The following is a 22,805-nucleotide window of genomic DNA, read 5'->3' on the forward strand; positions in this document are numbered from 1 at the left end:
TCAGTATTAAAACATTTCCACCTCTCTTCTTCCATCTATTACTGTACTGTCATGTTGTGATCAGTATTAAAACATTTCCACCTCTCTTCTTCCATCTATTACTGTACTGTCATGTTGTGATCAGCATTAAAACATTTCCACCTCTCTTCTTCCATCTATTAAGGTACTGTCATGTTGTGATCAGCATTAAAACATTTCCACCTCTCTTCTTCCATCTATTACTGTACTGTCATGTTGTGATCAGTATTAAAACATTTCCACCTCTCTTCTTCCATCTATTACTGTACTGTCATGTTGTGATCAGCATTAAAACATTTCCACCTCTCTTCTTCCATCTATTACTGTACTGTCATATTGTGATCAATATTAAAACATTTCCACCTCTCTTCTTCCATCTATTACTGTACTGTCATGTTGTGATCAGCATTAAAACATTTCCACCTCTCTTCTTCCATCTATTAAGGTACTGTCCACATTAAAACATTTCCACCTCTCTTCTTCCATCTATTACTGTACTGTCATATTGTGATCAGTATTAAAACATTTCCACCTCTCTTCTTCCATCTGGTTGATGATCCTTTATTAGTCACATCTGTCACATCTTTTCATTCAGTTGAATTGAGTTTATACACACAAACATATATATGTATACATAAACTACATTGTTGTGTCGTCTCAAGAAATAAACAAATAAACATTCTACAATATTTACCAACAACAAGAAGCCCAATAACAACAAGATCAATGATTTCTAAACGAGAAAAGATTCATTCTACTAATGAAACCAGTTTCTACAACACAGTGTGGTGATTCACTCTATTAATGAAACCAGTTTCTACAACACAGTGTGGTGATTCACTCTATTAATGAAACCAGTTTCTACAACACAGTGTGGTGATTCATTCTACTAATGAAACCAGTTTCTACAACACAGTGTGGTGATTCATTCTACTAATGAAACCAGTTTCTACAACACAGTGTGGTGATTCATTCTACTAATCAAACCAGTTTCTACAACACAGTGTGGTGATTCATTCTACTAATCAAACCAGTTTCTACAACACAGTGTGGTGATTCATTCTACTAATGAAACCAGTTTCTACAACACAGTGTGGTGATTCATTCTACTAATCAAACCAGTTTCTACAACACATTGTGGTGATTCTACTAATGAAACCAGTTTCTACAACACTGTGTGCTAATTCATTCTACTAATGAAACCAGTTTTTACAACACAGTGTGGTGATTCATTCTACTAATGAAACCAGTTTCTACAACACAGTGTGGTGATTCTATTAATGAAACCAGTTTCTACAACACAGTGTGGTGATTCATTCTACTAATGAAACCAGTTTCTACAACACAGTGTGGTGATTCATTCTACTAATCAAACCAGTTTCTACAACACAGTGTGGTGATTCATTCTACTAATGAAACCAGTTTCTACAACACAGTGTGGTGATTCATTCTACTAATGAAACCAGTTTCTACAACACAGTGTGGTGATTCTATTAATGAGTATTAACTTTGGTGGTGTATAACCTTGAATATTTAGATGTAATAATGACATTATATCTGAATATTTAGATGTAATAATGACATTATAACTGAATATTTAGATGTAATAATGACATCATAACTGAATATTTAGATGTAATAATGACATTATAACTGAATATTTAGATGTAATAATGACATTATATCTGAATATTTAGATGTAATAATGACATTATAACTGAATATTTAGATGTAATAATGACATTATATCTGAATATTTAGATGTAATAATGACATTATATCTGAATATTTAGATGTAATAATGACATTATAACTGAATATTTAGATGTAATAATGACATTATAACTGAATATTTAGATGTAATAATGACATTATATCTGAATATTTAGCTGTAATAATAACATTATATCTCATGACCAGAGAGATATTCTACATTGTTGCTCCAGTGTGTCTTACTGAACATGACCATGATTAGAGTGAAACATCATGTTGTGTTTGACACAGGGACGACCTGACAAAGGGACGCTGAGGCGCCACGACCCCAAAGATGAAACCCTGGATAGAGGGGCTCAGTGAATGTGGAGGTAAATGTGATCAGGTGGGTCAGTGTGTCAGAGGAGGCTCTATAGAAGGACAGAGTGCCGGCTGGCCAGTCCAGATACACTCCTACTCTGTGGGGGCTGGTGGAGGGGACATCTATGGTAGTGAGATGACTATTGTGCAAGGCAGAGTAACTGTTGTCAGTGCAGCGCAGAGTCCAGGACTTGTCATTGAATCCAAGCCAACAGTCATCACCCCCTTCTCTCCTGCTGATTCCTTTATATGTCACTCCTATATCAACCCTTCTCCCTTTCCACACTTCCTTTCCTCTCCCACTCCACTCTGCCTCCCAGTAACAGCGCCCAGTCAGACCCTCTCTACACAGCACCTGTCCACAGTGCTCAAATCTCTCTGGGTGATCAGGATACGGCTGCTTCTCTCTCCTCCATGTCACCTTTCTGTTCTCCTCAGACAGAGAGAGCTGTCTGAATACTGTGTTTGGGTCCAGTGTGAGATCACAGACATCTGATGGATGAAACCAGACACAATATTAGAAATCATCATCATTCACATTAGAATGTTAACTCACTTTTCACTAATTCATTTAATGTAGATGTTTCTAGGTATCAAAAGGAGAAGTTAAGGTAACTTGAGACTTGTTGAATGATCATATGTTATACTGTATGGTAATATAAAACACACTTATTCACATTAATTACACACACACACACACACACACACACACACACACACACACACACACACACACACACACACACACACACACACACACACACACACACACACAAAGCAACTCTTTGTAAACGTTGGTGTCCCTGATTTCTGCTTCTGTAGAACTACAGCTGATATTTAATATGACCAAGTCAGTAATGATGGTGGTCTTTGACTTTGACTTAACTTGAATTAAGACTTATTCTTAGTCATATTCTTCACAGCAGTCAACACTCACATTTTCTAAGTCCAGGTTTCATTCTGTTCTCTCCACCATGTTCCACACTGTAGCGGTAAGCAGAAGAACAGACAGTCATTGAGGGATACACCTGAACACACACACACACACACACACACACACACACACACACACACACACACACACACACACACACACACACACACACACACACACACACACACACACACACACACACACACACACACACACACACACACACACACACACACACACACACTTACTGGACACATACTCACACACAGTATCATATAACTTTGTACAAGTGGTACGAATGTTTGTCTTAACTAGCCTGATAAGTCAAACATGTCTGATATGAACATTGACATAAACCCTCTACATACTTGAGTTTCTCCAGTCTGCAGTGTGGATCCTCCAGTCTAGCAGAGAGCAGTCTGACTCCTGAGTCTCCTGGGTGATTGTAGCTCAGGTCCAGCTCTCTCAGGTGTGAGGGGTTTGACTCCAGAGCTGAGACCAGAGAAGCACAGCCTTCCTCTGTGACTAGACAGCCTGACAGCCTGCAAAGAGTCAAATCATATTAAAATCACACAGATATTCTTTGGTGGTGACATATTCAACATATTCAGATATATCAGTGTTCTGAAAAATGACATATCTATTCATAATATTACTTGTAGAGAGAAAAATGTTTAGTACAAATATTATAGTAGACTGACCAGAGCAGTTTAAAAAGCAGTATCAGTCAGAAGACAGACAGTGAGGTATCAGATTTAGATTGTATTGAGTATACAGTCCACACCATATCTATTTAGACAGTGAGGTATCAGATTTAGATTGTATTGAGTATACAGTCCACACCATATCTATTTAGACAGTGAGGTGTCAGATTTAGATTGTATTGAGTATACAGTCCACACCATATCTATTTAGACAGTGAGGTATCAGATTTAGATTGTATTGAGTATACAGTCCACACCATATCTATTTAGACAGTGAGGAATCAGATTTAGATTGTATTGAGTAAACAGTCCACACCATATCTATTTAGACAGTGAGGTATCAGATTTAGATTGTATTGAGTATACAGTCCACACCATATCTATTTAGACAGTGAGGAGACAGTGAGTCACCATTACCAATAACAGAGGCTACAACAAAACATGCTAACCTCTCACCATTACCAATAACAGAGACTACAACAAAACATGCTAACCTCTCACCATTACCAATAACAGAGGCTACAACAAAACATGCTAACCTCTCACCATTACCAATAACAGAGGCTACAACAAAACATGCTAACCTCTCACCATTACCAATAACAGAGGCTACAACAAAACATGCTAACCTCTCACCATTACCAATAACAGAGGCTACAACAAAACATGCTAACCTCTCACCATTACCAATAACAGAGGCTACAACAAAACATGCTAACCTCTCACCATTACCAATAACAGAGGCTACAACAAAACATACTAACCTCTAACCATTACCAATAACAGAGACTACAACAAAACATGCTAACCTCTCACCATTACCAATAACAGAGACTACAACAAAACATGCTAACCTCTCACCATTACCAATAACAGAGACTACAACAAAACATGCTAATCTCTCACCATTACCAATAACAGAGGGGGTCTGATCTTTGTGCCTCTGTAACTTTCTCATTCATCATTATTTTCGATTCATTCCTGATTATTCATCATCATAGTAGCATCCACATGAATGTAGAAGTGTTCAGAAACATCTTCTATTCTTACTGACAATACAAGTGAAGTGACTCCAAAATGACAGGACAGGACATTATTCACCATTCAGTTTATATTAGGAAAAACATCCAAAACACAACCAAGACAAACTGCAAATTAATTCAACAAGTTTGTAGAATCACAAGCTTGATGTAATCACTGCAGGCATGGAATATGGGACAAAATACTAAACGTATGACTACTTTAATTTATCCAAACTATTATGACGTTGTTGTTTGTCACAAAATTAATTTGTCAAAATTATTAAGACTTCTTTAAATGGGAGATACATAAAGTAAATGGATACATAACTCCTTTCTTAACGAGCAGAGCATTAATTAACCTAAAATAAAAGGTGACATTATTTACTGTCCGCTAATATGAAACATTATATCTCAAATCCAAAATGCTGGAGCAGAGCACCACATTTAAAACTGTAAGCTTCACTGTCCAAACACATATGGTGTGGACTATGTGTGTCTGGTAAACACATGCGGATCTGGTGAACAGTTATCACTTGTTGACCAACTACAGGAATACTGACCTCAGAGTCTCCAGTTTACAGTGGGGATTCCCCAGTCCAGCAGAGAGCAGCTTCACTCCTGAATCCTTCAGGTCATTGTTACTCAGATCCAGCTCTCTCAGGTGTGAGGGGTTTGACCTCAGAGCTGAGACCAGAGAAGCACAGCCTTCCTCTGTGACTCCACAGCCTGACAGCCTGACAAAGAGATCATCATGACTTCACAAACACACTGTTAATTTAACACCAGTAGTGTAGAAGGACAATGGTAGATGCATTTGGTTTATTCTCTCAAACAACATATAGATTCATCTTCCGTTTCCTAGAATTGTATGGTCATATTGTTATACTAATGTGAAAATCAATGAATTTATTCAATATGTTTTTCAATATAATATTATATACATATTATAATGCATATTTTCTCTAAACTGAATATTTCTTCCTGTTGATTAGTTCTTATTTGTCATTTTATTTACTCACAGAACAGCTCTGGAGGCTTTGACCACTGGCAGCAGCCTCAGAAGACCTTCCTCTGATCTGGAGTATTTCTTCAGGTCAAACACATCCAGCTCCTTTTCTGAAGTCAGCAACACAAAGACCAGAGCTGACCACTGTGCAGGTGACAGGTTGGGTTTTGAGAGACTTCCTGAGCTCAGGAAGCTTTGGATCTCCTCCACTAGAGAATGGTCATTCAGTTCATTCAGACAGTGGAACAGATTGATGCACCTCTCTGGAGAGGGATTCTCCCTGATCTTCTCCTTGATGTACTTGACTGTTTCTCCATGGGTCTTTGAGCTGCTTCTTGTCTTTGTCAGTAGACCTCGTAAGTGCTTCTGATTGGACTCCAGTGAGAGGCCCAGAAGGAAGCGGAGGAAAAGGTCCAGGTTCCCCGTCTCACTTTGTAAGGCTTTATCCACAGCACTCTTGTAGACAGTAACTTTAGGCTTGTCTCTGAACAGCACAGAAAGTTTCCTGGATGTTGATTGCGGTTCGGCCATTAGATTCTCATTGTTGTTGATGAATGAGAGGAACACATATACAGCAGCCAGAAACTCCTGAATGCTCAGATGAACAAAGCAGTACACCTTGTCCTGGTACAGCCCACATTCCTCTTTAAAGAGCTGTGTGCACAATCCTGAGTACACTGAGGCTTCATTGACATCAATGCCAGCCTCCTTCAGGTCTTCTTCATAGAAAATCAGATTGCCATTCACAAGCTGTTGAAAAGCCAGTTTTCCCAGTGACAGAATGCTCTCTTTATTCCAGTGTGGACCTGTCTCTTCTTTCCCAAGATACTTTTCATTCTTCTGCTTGGTATAAAACTCCACAAGGTGTGTGTACATCTCAGTCAGAGTCTTGGGCATCTCTTCTATCTTATGTTTCAGCATGTGTTCAAGGACTGTTGCAGAAATCCAACAGAAGACTGGAATGTGGCACATGATGTGGAGGCTCCTTGATGTCTTTATGTGTGAGATGATTCTGCTGGCCAGGTCCTCGGCACTGAATCTCTTCCTGAAGTACTCCTCCTTCTGTGGGTCATTAAACCCTCGTACCTCTGTCACCTGGTTAACACACCCTGAAGGGATCTTATTGGCTGCAGCAGGTCGGGTAGTTATCCAGAGGAGAGCAGAGGGAAGCAGATTTCCCTTGATGAGATTTGTCAGCAGAACATCCACTGAGGTTGACTCTGTGACGTCACAACAGATCTTGTTCTTCTGGAAGTCTAGGGGCAGTCGGCACTCATCCAGACCATCAAAGATAAACAGAACTTTGTACTTGTCGTAGTTGGAGATTCTTGATTGTTTGGTTTCCATTGAGAAGTGATTAAGAAGTTCAATCAAAGTGTGTTTGTCCTCTTTCATCAAATTCAGCACCCGAAAAGGGAATGAAAATACAAATTGGACATCCTGATTTGCTTTTCCTTCAGCCCAGTCCAGAATGAACTTCTGCACAGAGACTGTTTTTCCAATGCCAGCGACTCCCTTTGTCAGCACAGTTCTGATAGGTTTGTCTTGTCCAGTTAAGGGTTTGAAGATGTCGTTACATTTGACTGCAGTCTCTGGTCTTGCTTGTTTCCTGGTTGTTGTCTCAATCTGTCTCAGCTCATGTTCATTATTGACCTCTCCTGTTCCACCCTCTGTGATGTAGAGCTCTGTGTAGATCTTATTGAGAAGTGTTGGGTTTCCTTGTTTAGCGATCCCCTCAAATACACATTGAAACTTCTTCTTTAGATTAGATTTGAGTTCACGTTGGCAAATCACAGCAAGCTCATCTGAATGAAGAAATTACACAGAGGATATTAATATTACATCTATCTTAATGCCTACAATATTGAAGGACTGTTATAAAGTTGTAAATTATGATAATTTATTCCCGTAACTGACTGTCTAAATCTGTAAATGTTTTTAGAATGCATTACAGACTGGTGTGACTTATATTATTAAATCTCTCTCTCTCTCTCTCTCTCTCTCTCTCAATCAATCAACACAGCACATCCCTGCCGCTACTTCATGAGGTCACTAGGTGTTGTTTTGAGAATATTCATGTCACTGAAGGACTGCTGAGGTTTAGAAGGTCTACACCAGAAGATAATGATTATAGGAGGAAGGTATATAGTGGAGGGTCTACACCAGAAGGTAATGGTTATAGGAGGAAGGTATATAGTGGAGGGTCTACACCAGAAGGTAATGGGTATCTGTAGGAGGAAGGTATATAGTGGAGGGTCTACACCAGAAGGTAACGGGTATCTGTAGGAGGTAGGTATAAAAGTAGAGGGTCTACACTAGAAGGTAATGGTTATAGGAGGAAGGTATATACTGGAGGGTCTACAGCAGAAGGTAATGGGTATCTGTAGGAGGAAGGTATATAGTGGAGGGTCTTGACCAGAAGGTAATGGTTATAGGAGGAAGGTATATAGTGGAGGGTCTACACCAGAAGGTAATGGGTATCTGTAGGAGGAAGGTATATAGTGGAGAGTCTACACCAGAAGTTAATGGGTATCTGTAGGAGGAAGGTATATAGTGGAGGGTCTACACCAGAAGTTAATGGGTATCTGTAGGAGGAAGGTATATAGTGGAGGGTCTACACCAGAAGGTAATGGTTATAGGAGGAAGGTATATAGTGGAGGGTCTACACCAGAAGGAAATGGTTATAGGAGGAAGGTATATAGTGGAGGGGCTACATCAGAAGGTAATGGGTATAGGAGGAAGGTATATAGTGGAGGGTCTACCCCAGAAGGTAATGGGTATATGTAGGAGTAAGGTATATAGTGGAGGGTCTACATCAGAAGTTAATGGTTATAGGAGGAAGGTATATAGTGGAGGGTCTACACCAGAAGGTAATGGGTATCTGTAGGAGGAAGGTATATAGTGGAGGGTCTACACCAGAAGGTAATGGTTATAGGAGGAAGGTATATAGTGGAGGGTCTACACCAGAAGGTAACGGGTATCTGTAGGAGGAAGGTATATAGAAGAGGGTCTACACTAGAAGGTAATGGTTATAGGAGGAAGGTATATACTGGAGGGTCTACAGCAGAAGGTAATGGGTATCTGTAGGAGGAAGGTATATAGTGGAGGGTCTACACCAGAAGGTAATGGTTATAGGAGGAAGGTATATACTGGAGGGTCTACAGCAGAAGGTAATGGGTATCTGTAGGAGGAAGGTATATAGTGGAGGGTCTACACCAGAAGTTAATGGTTATAGGAGGAAGGTATATAGTGGAGGGTCTACACCAGAAGGTAATGGGTATCTGTAGGAGGAAGGTATATAGTGGAGGGTGTACACCAGAAGTTAATGGTTATAGGAGGAAGGTATATAGTGGAGGGTCTACACCAGAAGTAATGGTTATAGGATGAAGGTATATAGTGGAGGGTCTACACCAGAAGGTAATGGTTATAGGAGGAAGGTATATAGTGGAGGGTCTACACCAGAAGGTAATGGTTGTAGGAGGAAGGTATATAGTGGAGGGTCTACACCAGAAGGTAATGGTTATAGGAGGAAGGTATATAGTGGAGGGTCTACACCAGAAGGTAATGGGTATCTGTAGGAGGAAGGTATATAGTGGAGGGTCTACCCCAGAAGGTAATGGTTATAGGAGGAAGGTATATAGTGGAGGGTCTACACCAGAATGTAATGGGTATCTGTAGGAGGAAGGTATGTAGTGGAGGGTCTACACCAGAAGGTAATGGGTATCTGTAGGAGGAAGGTATATAGTGGAGGGTCTACACCAGAAGGTAATGGGTATCTGTAGGAGGAAGGTATATAGTGGAGGGTCTACACCAGAAGGTAATGGGTATCTGTAGGAGGAAGGTATATAGTGGAGGGTCTACACCAGAAGTTAATGGGTATAGGAGGAAGGTATATAGTGGAGGGTCTACACCAGAAGTTAATGGGTATAGGAGGAGGGTATATAGTGGAGGGTCTACCCCAGAAGTTAATGGTTATAGGAGGAAGGTATATAGTGTGTGCACTAAGCTTGGAATGTGTTGGTGCAGTGAAGTGATTACATGTGGCAGGCATTGATAAGGGGAGAGAGTCATGGATTAGTGATGGAGGGGGGTCATATGAAGTGAGGAAGAACAGATATCACTAATGTTTGTATAGCAACAGAGATACATTGGCTGTTAGGCTTTGGAGGAGGAGACTCAGCCTAGGAGAAAGGGTTAAATATCAGTGCTTGTGTCAGTTGTTTTGTCGTCTGAATAACAAGGAGGAGGAGACTCAGCCTAGGAGAAAGGGTTAAATATCAGTGCTTGTGTCAGATGTTTTGTCGTCTGAATAACAAGGAGGAGGAGACTCAGCCTAGGAGAAAGGGTTAAATATCAGTGCTTGTGTCAGATGTTTTGTTCTCTGAATAACAAGGAGGAGGAGACTCAGCCTAGGAGAAAGGGTTAAATATCAGTGCTTGTGTCAGATGTTTTGTTGTCTGAATAACAGCTGTACCGACCCTTTGGTAAGAATTAAACTTGGTTAAAGCTTCTCTAGTGTCCGTGACTTATTTACTCTGAACCATTACAGTGTTAAGGCTGCTACAATATCATTGAGTTACACAGCTACTTTAGCTGTACTTTAGCTACAACTTTTAAATGTTATAAAACAGCATTCAACATGAGGCAGACAGATCTTACATTTCTCCAGTGTGTCAGCAAGCTCCTTCTGGTTCATTTTCCTCAGGATGTGCAGTGTGATCTTCAGAGCCCCCTCTCTGGCACTGCTCTCATGCTTCTCATCTTCAGCATCCACCACTTCCTTATCCTGCTTCTGACTCTCAAAGCCTTCTGGGAGTTCTGGACTAAGAATCCTCTTGAACATCTTCAGCTCGTTCTTCACAAATGTCATAATTTTCTCTTCAAGCATCTGAAATAAATCAAGTAAATAAGTTAAGCAAGAGAAGAAATGCTTTCTCATTAACACATTAATGAATGATTGACAGATCAACTTTGCTTGAGGTAAACAAAAACAAATGTACATAACAGGACCACATACACTGAATATGGAGGCCAGGTCTGTTTGATGACTCTGGGAAGACTGACCACTGAGAATCTCTGACTCTGATCTCTCCTGTTGGTTTCTGTGGACAAAACATGAGATTACATCTCCTCATTCAATGAGTACACACACACACACACACACACACACACACACACACACACACACACACACACACACACACACACACACACACACACACACACAGGGAATGTGCTGTTTGTTTAATGTTGTTTTAGGACTATGAAAATGGTCAAAATGATTAGCCTATGGATTATGAAGAGGAGAAATGACTAGAGACAGTGTTGTTTAACTCACTGACCAGGACCCATGAGTTATTCTTACCTTTGTTCAGTAGAAAAGTCTCCCTCTCTAAACGTTATAGGAGGTTCCATAGACCGGTCACTCTTCATGGACACACAGCTGGGAACAGGGAAGGCTGGTCTCTCCTGCTTGATTGGACTTCAACACAACAGAGACAAACATTACATCTCTCAACTACTCTGAGCTCAGAGAAACATAAGAGTTTCATTCCAAAAAGCTATATATTCATATTCAGAAATGTTCGTAAATTAGCTTTAATTGTTTAAATAAGTTATGTTTATGTTAAGTTATGTTTTTTTGCTAAATAAGATGGCACGTGCGTACCTGCTTCTATAAACCAATGAGGAGATGGCACGTGGGTACCTGCTTCTATAAACCAATGAGGAGATGCAGCGCGAACTGCGTCACAAATAGAACTGACTTCCAGACGTTAGTTAACGGCGCGCGAGCAGTGTGTCATTATTAATAACGAAATTAATTTAACGACGCGAGCGTTGTAGTCAGTCTGTCAGCCCCGCTAAAAGGCTGGTGTCATTACTCTGCCTTCTCCGGGGGATGTTGAGGTAAATTTACTAACCGGGAGGGTTGAATGGTGTAATTTATTGGAGGGCTGGAAGACGCACTCTCGAGGTTGTTTACTCACAATATCAGATATTAAGATGATTTTTATAATGAATGTATACTGAGGTTGAGGTTCTGACTAGTGATTATTTACCTGGGATTCAATACCTGCTATAGTTACTTTTTTTCTCACCCAAAAGCAACACAGCCCTAATAGGAGATATACAGCTAACTAAAGTAATAAGTGACCATTTTAGAAAATAATGGGACGTATAGTCTGTGGTTGCATGCTATTTTATGTCCATCATATTGCTGCTTGTAGCCTGTTACTGATGCTTCTTGGTCTTATGCTGACGTCTATTGGACATTTTGCAATTACAAGTTATTAATTCACCTACAGACATTGGTGGGGCAGCTGAGAAATAAAGGGTACTTTTCTGGTTAATTCCTTAGATCTCTAACCTGCCCCATCTATCCCAAGCCAATTGCTGGACTTTCACATAGAGGTTACTTGGTCACCCAGTTCAAACCACGTATGAAAAATAAAACACGTGGCTTGTTGATCAAGTGTTCTGCCTTACAATAATAAATATAATAAAATAACAAAACAAAAACAGCAAAATGCTGAGACAGGTTTTGATGAACAAAATAATCTAAATGCTATTTAGTACTATAATGGTATTTACTAACATAATATTATCACTAAAACAGTTTCTAAAATAATTTGGGTTAAGGTTAATGCTAAAATAGGTAATACGTAGGGTTAGATGCTGCTTTGATTGATATGGGTTTATAGGTCTCTTGCTCCTCCCTGTGGCCTTCTGTGGGTACTACATAACTTATTCACAACACCTGCTAGGCTCATAATCTGAGGTAGCAAATGTGTCAGATCTACAAATCAATTAGATAGACCTGTCCATTTGTTTTCTAACTCAGTGAAACTGCGCAGCATTCACTCAATTCGATGCCTACGAATGAACATTTCGATGCATTTCAAATTACCCAGCAGCCATTTAGAAACAACAAAAAGTGTTATTTCTTAATTAAAAAATGTCTTCTGGCTGTTTAAATTGGCCACGTCTTCAAAAAGAGGACAGGGACATACGTTTTGGTTAGGTGGTATACTGTATACTCAGACACTTCCTAACCTCCTATAAAGGGTTCTATATATATTCTATATATACTGTATACTCAGACACTTCCTAACCTCCTATAAAGGGTTCTATATATATATTCTATATATACTGTATACTCAGACACTTCCTAACCTCCTATAAAGAGTTCTATATATATTCTATATATACAGTATACTCAGACACTTCCTGACCTCCTATAAAGGGTTCTATATATATTCTATATATATATACTGTATACTCAGACACTTCCTAACCTCCTATAAAGGGTTCTATATATATTCTATATATACTGTATACTCAGACAGGTTAACCTCCTATAAAGGGTTCTATATATATATTCTATATATACTGTATACTCAGACACTTCCTAACCTCCTATAAAAAGAGTTCTATATATATTCTATATATACTGTATACTCAGACACTTCCTAACCTCCTATAAAGGGTTCTATATATATTCTATATATACTGTATACTCAGACACTTCCTAACCTCCTATAAAGGGTTCTATATATATATTCTATATATACTGTATACTCAGACACTTCCTAACCTCCTATAAAGGGGTCTATATATATTCTATATATACTGTATACTCAGACACTTCCTAACCTCCTATAAAGGGTTCTATATATATATTCTATATATACTGTATACTCAGACACTTCCTAACCTCCTATAGAAGGTTCTATATATATATTCTATATATACTGTATACTCAGACACTTCCTAACCTCCTATAAAGGGTTCTATATATATTCTATATATACTGTATACTCAGACACTTCCTAACCTCCTATAAAGGGTTCTATATATATTCTATATATATATACTGTATACTCAGACACTTCCTAACCTCCTATAAAGGGTTCTATATATATTCTATATATACTGTATACTCAGACACTTCCTAACCTCCTATAAAGGGTTCTATATATATTCTATATATACTGTATACTCAGACACTTCCTAACCTCCTATAAAGGGTTCTATATATATTCTATATATACTGTATACTCAGACACTTCCTAACCTCCTATAAATGGTTCTATATATATTCTATATATACTGTATACTCAGACACTTCCTAACCTCCTATAAAGGGTTCTATATATATTCTATATATACTGTATACTCAGACAGTAAAAACAACAAGGTTATGCATGCCAACATATTAGGCAATTATTAAGAGTAGGCTAAATGATTGTGTCATGCTAAAATTCCAGTGTGTTTGCTGGTGAGACATCCACATATCACAGTCAAATATACAGGATACAAACATTTCAATCTAGCTATATAGCGTTTTGCAAAACAAAAATTCATACACAAAAATCTATGAATTAAAATCTGAAAACAACAATATTTTACAGACACATGAAGGTTCCCATAAACAATAATTTCTACTGCAAAATAACAAATGTAAAAACATTGTGGATAAAACGTTTTAGAAACAAACTATAAGTTCTTAAACAATATTGTCATCTCACCTCTTAGTTTTGGTATCATGTTCCCCTGAAAGACTCATTTTAGAGGCAGGGCCCCCCTCCTCTCTCTCCCCAGAGAGACTCATTTTAGGGGCAGGGACCTCCTCCTCACTCTTCCCAGAGAGACTCATTTTAATGCACTGTCCCCTAAACAGAGATCCAACATGTTGGTTGTGGTTAAGACAGTGACAACTAAATAGAGATCCAACATGTTGGTTGTGGTTAACACAGTGACAACTAAACAGAGATCCAACATGTTGGTTGTGGTTAACACAGTGACAACTAAACAGAGATCCAGCATGTTGGTTGTGGTTAACACAGTGACAACTAAACAGAGATCCAACATGTTGGTTGTGGTTAACACAGTGACAACTAAACAGAGATCCAACATGTTGGTTGTGGTTAACACAGTGACAACTAAACAGAGATCCAACATGTTGGTTGTGGTTAACACAGTGACAACTAAACAGAGATCCAACATGTTGGTTGTGGTTAACACAGTGTCAACTAATTATTGAAGGTCAATTGTTCTATTGTATTCATTATCTCTTATAAATAAAACATTTACTAACAGACATAGAAACAGTCAGGTGATTTAATGCATCACATGAACATGTAGTTGTGACTGATATTGTTCACCTTTTATCCAGTGGTGGAACTAACAATAATAATATGAATAATAATATTAATAATAATAACAATAATAATAATAATAACAATAATAACAATAATAACAATATAATATATAATAATAACAATTGTAAAATAACCGCGATATAACGAGTTAGCTATATGAACAACATGTTATAATGTGACTTGACTACACCCAGTTAGCTATATGAACAACATGTTATAATGTGACTTGACTACACCCAGTTAGCTATATGAACAACATGTTTTACAGTGACTTGACTACACCCAGTTAGCTATATGAACAACATGTTATAATGTGACTTGACTACACCCAGTTAGCTATATGAACAACATGTTATAATGTGACTTGACTACACCCAGTTAGCTATATGAACAACATGTTATAATGTGACTTGACTACACCCAGTTAGCTATATGAACAACATGTTATACAGTGACTTGACTACACCCAGTTAGCTATATGAACAACATGTTATAATGTGACTTGACTACACCCAGTTAGCTATATGAACAACATGTTATAATGTGACTTGACTACACCCAGTTAGCTATATGAACAACATGTTATAATGTGACTTGACTACACCCAGTTAGCTATATGAACAACATGTTATAATGTGACTTGACTACACCCAGTTAGCTATATGAACAACATGTTATAATGTGACTTGACTACACCCAGTTAGCTATATGAACAACATGTTATAATGTGACTTGACTACACCCAGTTAGCTATATGAACAACATGTTATAATGTGACTTGACTACACCCAGTTAGCTATATGAACAACATGTTATAATGTGACTTGACTACACCCAGTTAGCTATATGAACAACATGTTATAATGTGACTTGACTACACCCAGTTAGCTATATGAACAACATGTTATAATGTGACTTGACTACACCCAGTTAGCTATATGAACAACATGTTATAATGTGACTTGACTACACCCAGTTAGCTATATGAACAACATGTTATAATGTGACTTGACTACACCCAGTTAGCTATATGAACAACATGTTATAATGTGACTTGACTACACCCAGTTAGCTATATGAACAACATGTTATAATGCGACTTGAGTACACCCAGTTAGCTATATGAACAACATGTTATAATGTGACTTGACTACACCTAGTTAGCTATATGAACAACATGTTATAATGTGACTTGACTACACCCAGTTAGCTATATGAACAACATGTTATAATGTGACTTGACTACACCCAGTTAGCTATATGAACAACATGTTATAATGTGACTTGACTACACCCATTTAGCTATATGAACAACATGTTATAATGTGACTTGACTACACCCAGTTAGCTATATGAACAACATGTTATAATGTGACTTGACTACACCCAGTTAGCTATATGAACAACATGTTTTTGAATGTGACTTGACTACACCCAGTTAGCGCCATTTTGTATGATTGAACTGTCACGTAGCTGTCCCAGGTGAAATGGACTGTTAGATCTGAGTGTTTTACTGTCATTCACTATACTAAAATAACACCAGACATTTAATGTCTCTACACACTTTACAATAATCCCTGGGAAGAGTCTTACCTTGTAGCCTGAATTCACAACCAGAACATGTCAAGTCATTGAGATATTTTCCGTTGTGCTGAGAGAGAACCTTCCTGATGACAAGTGTCTCTGTATCTATGTTCTAGGTTCAGTTGATCTTTGGATGCAATAATATCTGGTCAAAGTCTAGTGACACAACACCATAGTATATCATAACCATAACAGCAGTTTAACCTTTGACCAGTAAAGGCCATGGTATATTATAACATGTAGAATCATTATGATGATCCAGGTTCATACTATAACATGTAGAATCATTATGATGATCCAGGTTCATACTATAAATGTAGAATCATTATGATGATCCAGGTTCATATTATAACATGTAGAATCATTATGATGATCCAGGTTCATACTATAAATGTAGAATCATTATGATGATCCAGGTTCATACTATAAATGTAGAATTATTGTGATTTTACCAACCCCAACCCCAACCCCAGCCTCAGCCCCAGCATCAACCCCCAACCCCAGCCTCAGCCCCAGCATCAACCCCAACCCCAGCCTCAGCCTCAGCCCCAGCCCCAGCATCAACCCCAACCCCAGCCTCAGCCCCAGCATCAACCCCAACCCCAGCCTCAGCCCCAGCATCAACCCCCAACCCCAGCCTCAGCCCCAGCATCAACCCCAACCCCAGCAACCCTTCAGAAAAAATCGTACCATAAAGACAGACCAAAAGGCAAGGTGGCGGATTGGAATTTTATAGGAAATAAACCAATACTAGTCTTGGGAGACTCAAATGTTAATATAATCCCTCCATTTCATAACCCAAACATACAAGTGGACAGTTACCCTGGAGCAACATTTTACCATTTCACAAAGGTTCTGGAGAAAACAGCGGTTCATTTAGACACCAGCATAGTGGTTCTCTCGGTGGGCATAAACAATATGGATAATGACCCATACAAAACATCAATCAAACATATTGCATCAATGCACAAGGAAGCAAGAGTCACTTTCCCTAATGCAATTATTTACATCCCCATTATTAACCACTCACACCTCCTTTCACTAGTTCGAAAACGAAACCTCAGTCATTTTATTTATTTATTTATTTTACCTTTATTTAACCAGGTAGGCAAGTTGAGAACAAGTTCTCATTTACAATTGCGACCTGGTCAAGATAAAGCAAAGCAGTTCCACAGATACAACGACACAGAGTTACACATGGAGTAAAACAAACATACAGTCAATAATACAGTATAAACAAGTCTATATACAATGTGAGCAAATTAGGTGAGAAGGGAGGTAAAGGCAAAAAAGGCCATGGTGGCAAGGTAAATACAATATAGCAAGTAAAACACTGGAATGGTAGTTTTGCAATGGAAGAATGTGCAAAGTAGAAATAAAAATAATGGGGTGCAAAGGAGCAAAATAAATAAATAAATTAAATACAGTTGGGAAAGAGGTAGTTGTTAGGGCTAAATTATAGGGCTATGTACAGGTGCAGTAATCTGTGAGCTGCTCTGACAGTTGGTGCTTAAAGCTAGTGAGGGAGATAAGTGTTTCCAGTTTCAGAGATTTTTGTAGTTCGTTCCAGTCATTGGCAGCAGATAACTGGAAAGAGAGGCGGCCAAAGAAATAATTGGTTTTGGGGGTGACTAGAGAGATATACCTGCTAGAGCGTGTGCTACAGGTGGGAGATGCTATGGTGACCAGCGAGCTGAGATAAGGGGGGACTTTACCTAGCAGGGTCTTGTAGATGACATGGAGCCAGTGGGTTTGGCGACGAGTATGAAGCGAAGGCCAGCCAACGAGAGCGTACAGGTCGCAATGGTGAGTAGTATATGGGGCTTTGGTGACAAAACGGATTGCACTGTGATAGACTGCATCCAATTTGTTGAGTAGGGTATTGGAGGCTATTTTGTAAATGACATCGCCAAAGTCGAGGATTGGTAGGATTGTCAGTTTTACAAGGGTATGTTTGGCAGCATGAGTGAAGGATGCTTTGTTGCGAAATAGGAAGCCAATTCTAGATTTAACTTTGGATTGGAGATGTTTGGGTCTGGAAGGAGAGTTTACAGTCTAACCAGACACCTAAGTATTTGTCAGAGCCGTCAGAGCCGTCCAGAGTAGTGATGTTGGACAGGCGGGTAGGTGCAGGTAGCGATCGGTTGAAGAGCATGCATTTAGTTTTACTTGCATTTAAGAGCAATTGGAGGCCACGGAAGGAGAGTTGTATGGCATTGAAGCTTGCCTGGAGGGTTGTTAACACAGTGTCCAAAGAAGGGCCGGAAGTATACAGAATGGTGTCGTCTGCGTAGAGGTGGATCAGAGACTCACCAGCAGCAAGAGCGACCTCATTGATGTATACAGAGAAGAGAGTCGGTCCAAGAATTGAACCCTGTGGCACCCCCATAGAGACTGCCAGAGGTCCGGACAACAGACCCTCCGATTTGACACACTGAACTCTATCAGAGAAGTAGTTGGTGAACCAGGCGAGGCAATCATTTGAGAAACCAAGGCTGTTGAGTCTGCCGATGAGGATGTGGTGATTGACAGAGTCGAAAGCCTTGGCCAGATCAATGAATACGGCTGCACAGTAATGTTTCTTATCGATGGCGGTTAAGATATCGTTTAGGACCTTGAGCGTGGCTGAGGTGCACCCATGACCAGCTCTGAAACCAGATTGCATAGCAGAGAAGGTATGGTGAGATTCGAAATGGTCGGTAATCTGTTTGTTGACTTGGCTTTCGAAGACCTTAGAAAGGCATGGTAGGATAGATATAGGTCTGTAGCAGTTTGGGTCAAGAGTGTCCCCCCCTTTGAAGAGGGGGATGACCGCAGCTGCTTTCCAATCTTTGGGAATCTCAGACGACACGAAAGAGAGGTTGAACAGGCTAGTAATAGGGGTGGCAACAATTTCGGCAGATAATTTTAGAAAGAAAGGGTCCAGATTGTCTAGCCCGGCTGATTTGTAGGGGTCCAGATTTTGCAGCTCTTTCAGAACATCAGCTGAATGGATTTGGGAGAAGGAGAAATGGGGAAGGCTTGGGTGAGTTGCTGTTGGGGGTGCAGTGCTGTTGACAGGGGTAGGAGTAGCCAGGTGGAAAGCATGGCCAGCAGTAGAAAAATGCTTATTGAAATTTTCAATTATGGTGGATTTATCAGTGGTGACAGTGTTTCCTATCTTCAGTGCAGTGGGCAGCTGGGAGGAGGTGTTCTTATTCTCCATGGACTTTACAGTGTCCCAGAACTTTTTTGAGTTAGTGTTGCAAGAAGCAAATTTCTGCTTGAAAAAGCTAGCCTTGGCTTTTCTAACTGCCTGTGTATAATGGTTTCTAGCTTCCCTGAACAGCTGCATATCACGGGGGCTGTTCGATGCTAATGCAGAACGCCATAGGATGTTTTTGTGTTGGTTAAGGGCAGTCAGGTCTGGGGAGAACCAAGGGCTATATCTGTTCCTGGTTCTAAATTTCTTGAATGGGGCATGTTTATTTAAGATGGTTAGGAAGGCATTTAAAAAAAATATCCAGGCATCCTCTACTGACGGGATGAGGTCAATATCCTTCCAGGATACCCCGGCCAGGTCGATTAGAAAGGCTTGCTTGCTGAAGTGTTTCAGGGAGCGTTTTACAGTGATGAGAGGAGGTCGTTTGACCGCTGACCCATTACGGATGCAGGCAATGAGGCAGTGATCGCTGAGATCTTGGTTGAAGACAGCAGAGGTGTATTTAGAGGGGAAGTTGGTTAGGATGATATCTATGAGGGTGCCCGTGTTTAAGGCTTTGGGGAGGTACCTGGTAGGTTCATTGATAATTTGTGTGAGATTGAGGGCATCAAGTTTAGATTGTAGGATGGCTGGGGTGTTAAAACCTGAACCTTCGTTCAGAATGTTCTGGAAGGGTTCATACTTACCCAATACATCGTTTGGTTTCAAGTCTTGCGTCTTTGTATTAGCTACAGCTAATAACATCAGCTGAAATGCACCCAAAACGTCCTCTGGTCCGGAAACGTTGCGCATCAAAACTTCAAAATTACATATTATATGTCGACTAAACAGGTCAAACTAAGTGCAGAAGCAAGCTTTATGATGTTTTTAACACACAAAACAAATTTCAATTCAACCGGGCATCGTTTGCTCTTCCCAGGAGTGCTGGAACAAAGGAATGGCTGTGACCAATTCGCGCCCTAACGCACAGGTTTTTTTCTCGCGGCACTTACTCAAATCACTCCCATAGGGCCAATTCTCTCGCGATTTGAACGATTGAACGCTCTACAGAAAGAGGACATCTAGTGGAAGAGATGGAAAGTGTCCCCAGATCCATAAGTGGTCGGGAAGGGTGGGGGCGATGACGTCAAAGTTGCTCCAACTTTCATGACCACAAAAACTAGTTTGGAAGAATGCATGCCCTGTGAGTTCTGCTATACTTACAGACATAATTCCAACGGTTTTAGAAGCTTTAGAGTGTTTTCTATCCAATAATAATTATTATATGCATATATTAGCCATTTTTGAGAATTTTTTTTTCAGTTTACTAGGGGTACCCAATTTCTCCAAAGGGGGCATAAATCTGCCATGCCCGCATGTTCCAGTTTAGGTCGCCTAGCAGCAAGAGCTCTGAAGATAGATGGGGGGCAATCAGTTCACATATGGTGTCCAGAGCACAGCTGGGGGCAGAGGGGGGTCTATAGCAGGCGGCAACGGTGAGAGACTTGTTTTTAGAGAGGTGGATTTTTAAAAGTAGAAGTTCAAATTGTTTGGGTACAGACCTGGATAGTAGGACAGAACTCAGCAGGCTATCTTTGCAGTAGATTGCAACACCGCCCCCTTTGGCAGTTCTATCTTGTCTGAAAATGTTGTAGTTTGGAATTAAAATGTCTGAATTTTTGGTGGTCTTCCTAAGCCAGGATTCAGACACAGCTAGAACATCCGGGTTGGCAGAGTGTGCTAAAGCAGTGAATAGAACAAACTTAGGGAGGAGGCTTCTAATGTTAACATGCATGAAACCAAGGCTATTACGGTTACAGAAGTTGTCAAAAGAGAGCGCCTGGGGAATAGGAGTGGAGCTAGGCACTGCAGGGCCTGGATTCACCTCTACATCGCCAGAGGAACATAGGAGGAGTAGAATAAGGGTGCGGCTAAAAGCAATAAGAATTGGTCGTCTAGAACGTCTGGAACAGAGAGTAAAAGGAGGTTTCTGGGGGCGATAAAATAGCATCAAGGTATAATGTACAGACAAAGGTAAGGTAGGATGTGAATACAGTGGAGGTAAACCTAGGTATTGAGTGATGAAGAGAGAGATATTGTCTCTAGAAACATCATTGAAACCAGGAGATGTCATTGCATGTGTGGGTGGTGGAACTAATAGGTTGGATAAGGTATAGTGAGCAGGACTAGAGGCTCTACAGTGAAATAAGCCAATAAACACTAACCAGAACAGCAATGGACAAGACATATTGACATTAAGGAGAGGCATGCTTAGTCGAGTGATCAAAAGGGTCCAGTGAGTGGAGAGGTTGGTTGAGGGTCACGGCGATTTAGACAGCTAGCCAGGCCATCGGTAGCAAGCTAGCATATGATGGAGGTATGTTGTTAGCCACCTCTTGCGTTCGGTCAGTAGATTAGTGGGGTTCCGTGTGGTAGAGGGGATTAATCCAAATCACACAACAACAACAAAAATAAGAACAATAGATATAGTTATAGAGGCCCGAGAAGAAAACATAATAATAATAAAAATAAATAAATTGTCCGATAGTCTATTCAGATAACAGCCGGTAAGACAGCTAACGGTTAGTGGGCCGCAGATGGGCGTTCAGGTAACGTCGCGACAGAGGAGCCAGCCGGAACTCCTTCAGGTAGATAACGTTGGCAGTCCAGTTGTGAAGGCCCGGTGGGGCTCCACGTAGGCAGTAAAACGGGTCCGGATAGATGACTGCAGCCCATGAGTGAATGATGGAACTCCCGGAGCTGGTTAGCACCGGAACAATCGATGTTTGCTCCGGAATCGACGAAAGCCGACAGTCACACGGATAGCAGCTAGCTAGCTGTGAGATCCGGGTATGAATGTCCAGAGAGCAGTTGAAATCCAGGGACATGAAGAGAAAAATTGGTCCGGTATGTTCCGTTCCGAGCCGCGCTGCGCCGTACAAAACTGGCGATAGATTTTCGATAGATTTTCGAGCTAAAGGATAGCTGATGACCACAAACCGTGGTTAGCTGAATACTAACGATTTGCCAGTAAAGAAGCTAACTAGCTTCTGATTAGCTTCTGGGCTAGCTCCTGGCTAGCTTCTGGCTAGTTTCTGGCTAGCTTCTTGGAGTTTCTGGCT

At 40.1% G+C, this 22,805-nt stretch overlaps 3 protein-coding genes across 4 annotated transcripts in view; 1 reads left to right on the forward strand and 2 right to left on the reverse strand.

Annotated features, from left to right (window-relative positions):
• LOC118937847 (NLR family CARD domain-containing protein 3-like) overlaps positions 1-22,805 on the reverse strand; it is a 527,060-nt gene that overhangs the window by 182,119 nt on the left and 322,136 nt on the right. The window lies entirely within an intron of this gene.
• The window catches only part of LOC118938482 (NLR family CARD domain-containing protein 3-like), a 201,798-nt gene that overhangs the window by 87,906 nt on the left and 91,087 nt on the right, over positions 1-22,805 (forward strand). The window lies entirely within an intron of this gene.
• LOC149979034 (NLR family CARD domain-containing protein 3-like) lies at positions 1,940-16,609 on the reverse strand. The gene is made up of 10 exons (XM_090197915.1): positions 16,512-16,609; positions 14,286-14,429; positions 11,123-11,239; positions 10,775-10,859; positions 10,419-10,645; positions 5,771-7,570; positions 5,312-5,485; positions 3,394-3,567; positions 3,029-3,075; positions 1,940-2,583 (listed from the first exon to the last, which is right to left on the reverse strand). The coding sequence occupies exons 2-10, from the start codon at positions 14,411-14,413 to the stop codon at positions 2,003-2,005; spliced, it is 3,333 nt and encodes a 1,110-aa protein (XP_090054041.1). The 5' UTR covers positions 14,414-14,429; positions 16,512-16,609; the 3' UTR covers positions 1,940-2,002.

The sequence above is a fragment of the Oncorhynchus mykiss genome, chromosome 13 (genome assembly GCF_057628025.1).
Source record: "Oncorhynchus mykiss isolate SJ-2025 chromosome 13, ASM5762802v1, whole genome shotgun sequence".
In the NCBI taxonomy this organism is placed as follows: domain Eukaryota; kingdom Metazoa; phylum Chordata; class Actinopteri; order Salmoniformes; family Salmonidae; genus Oncorhynchus; species Oncorhynchus mykiss.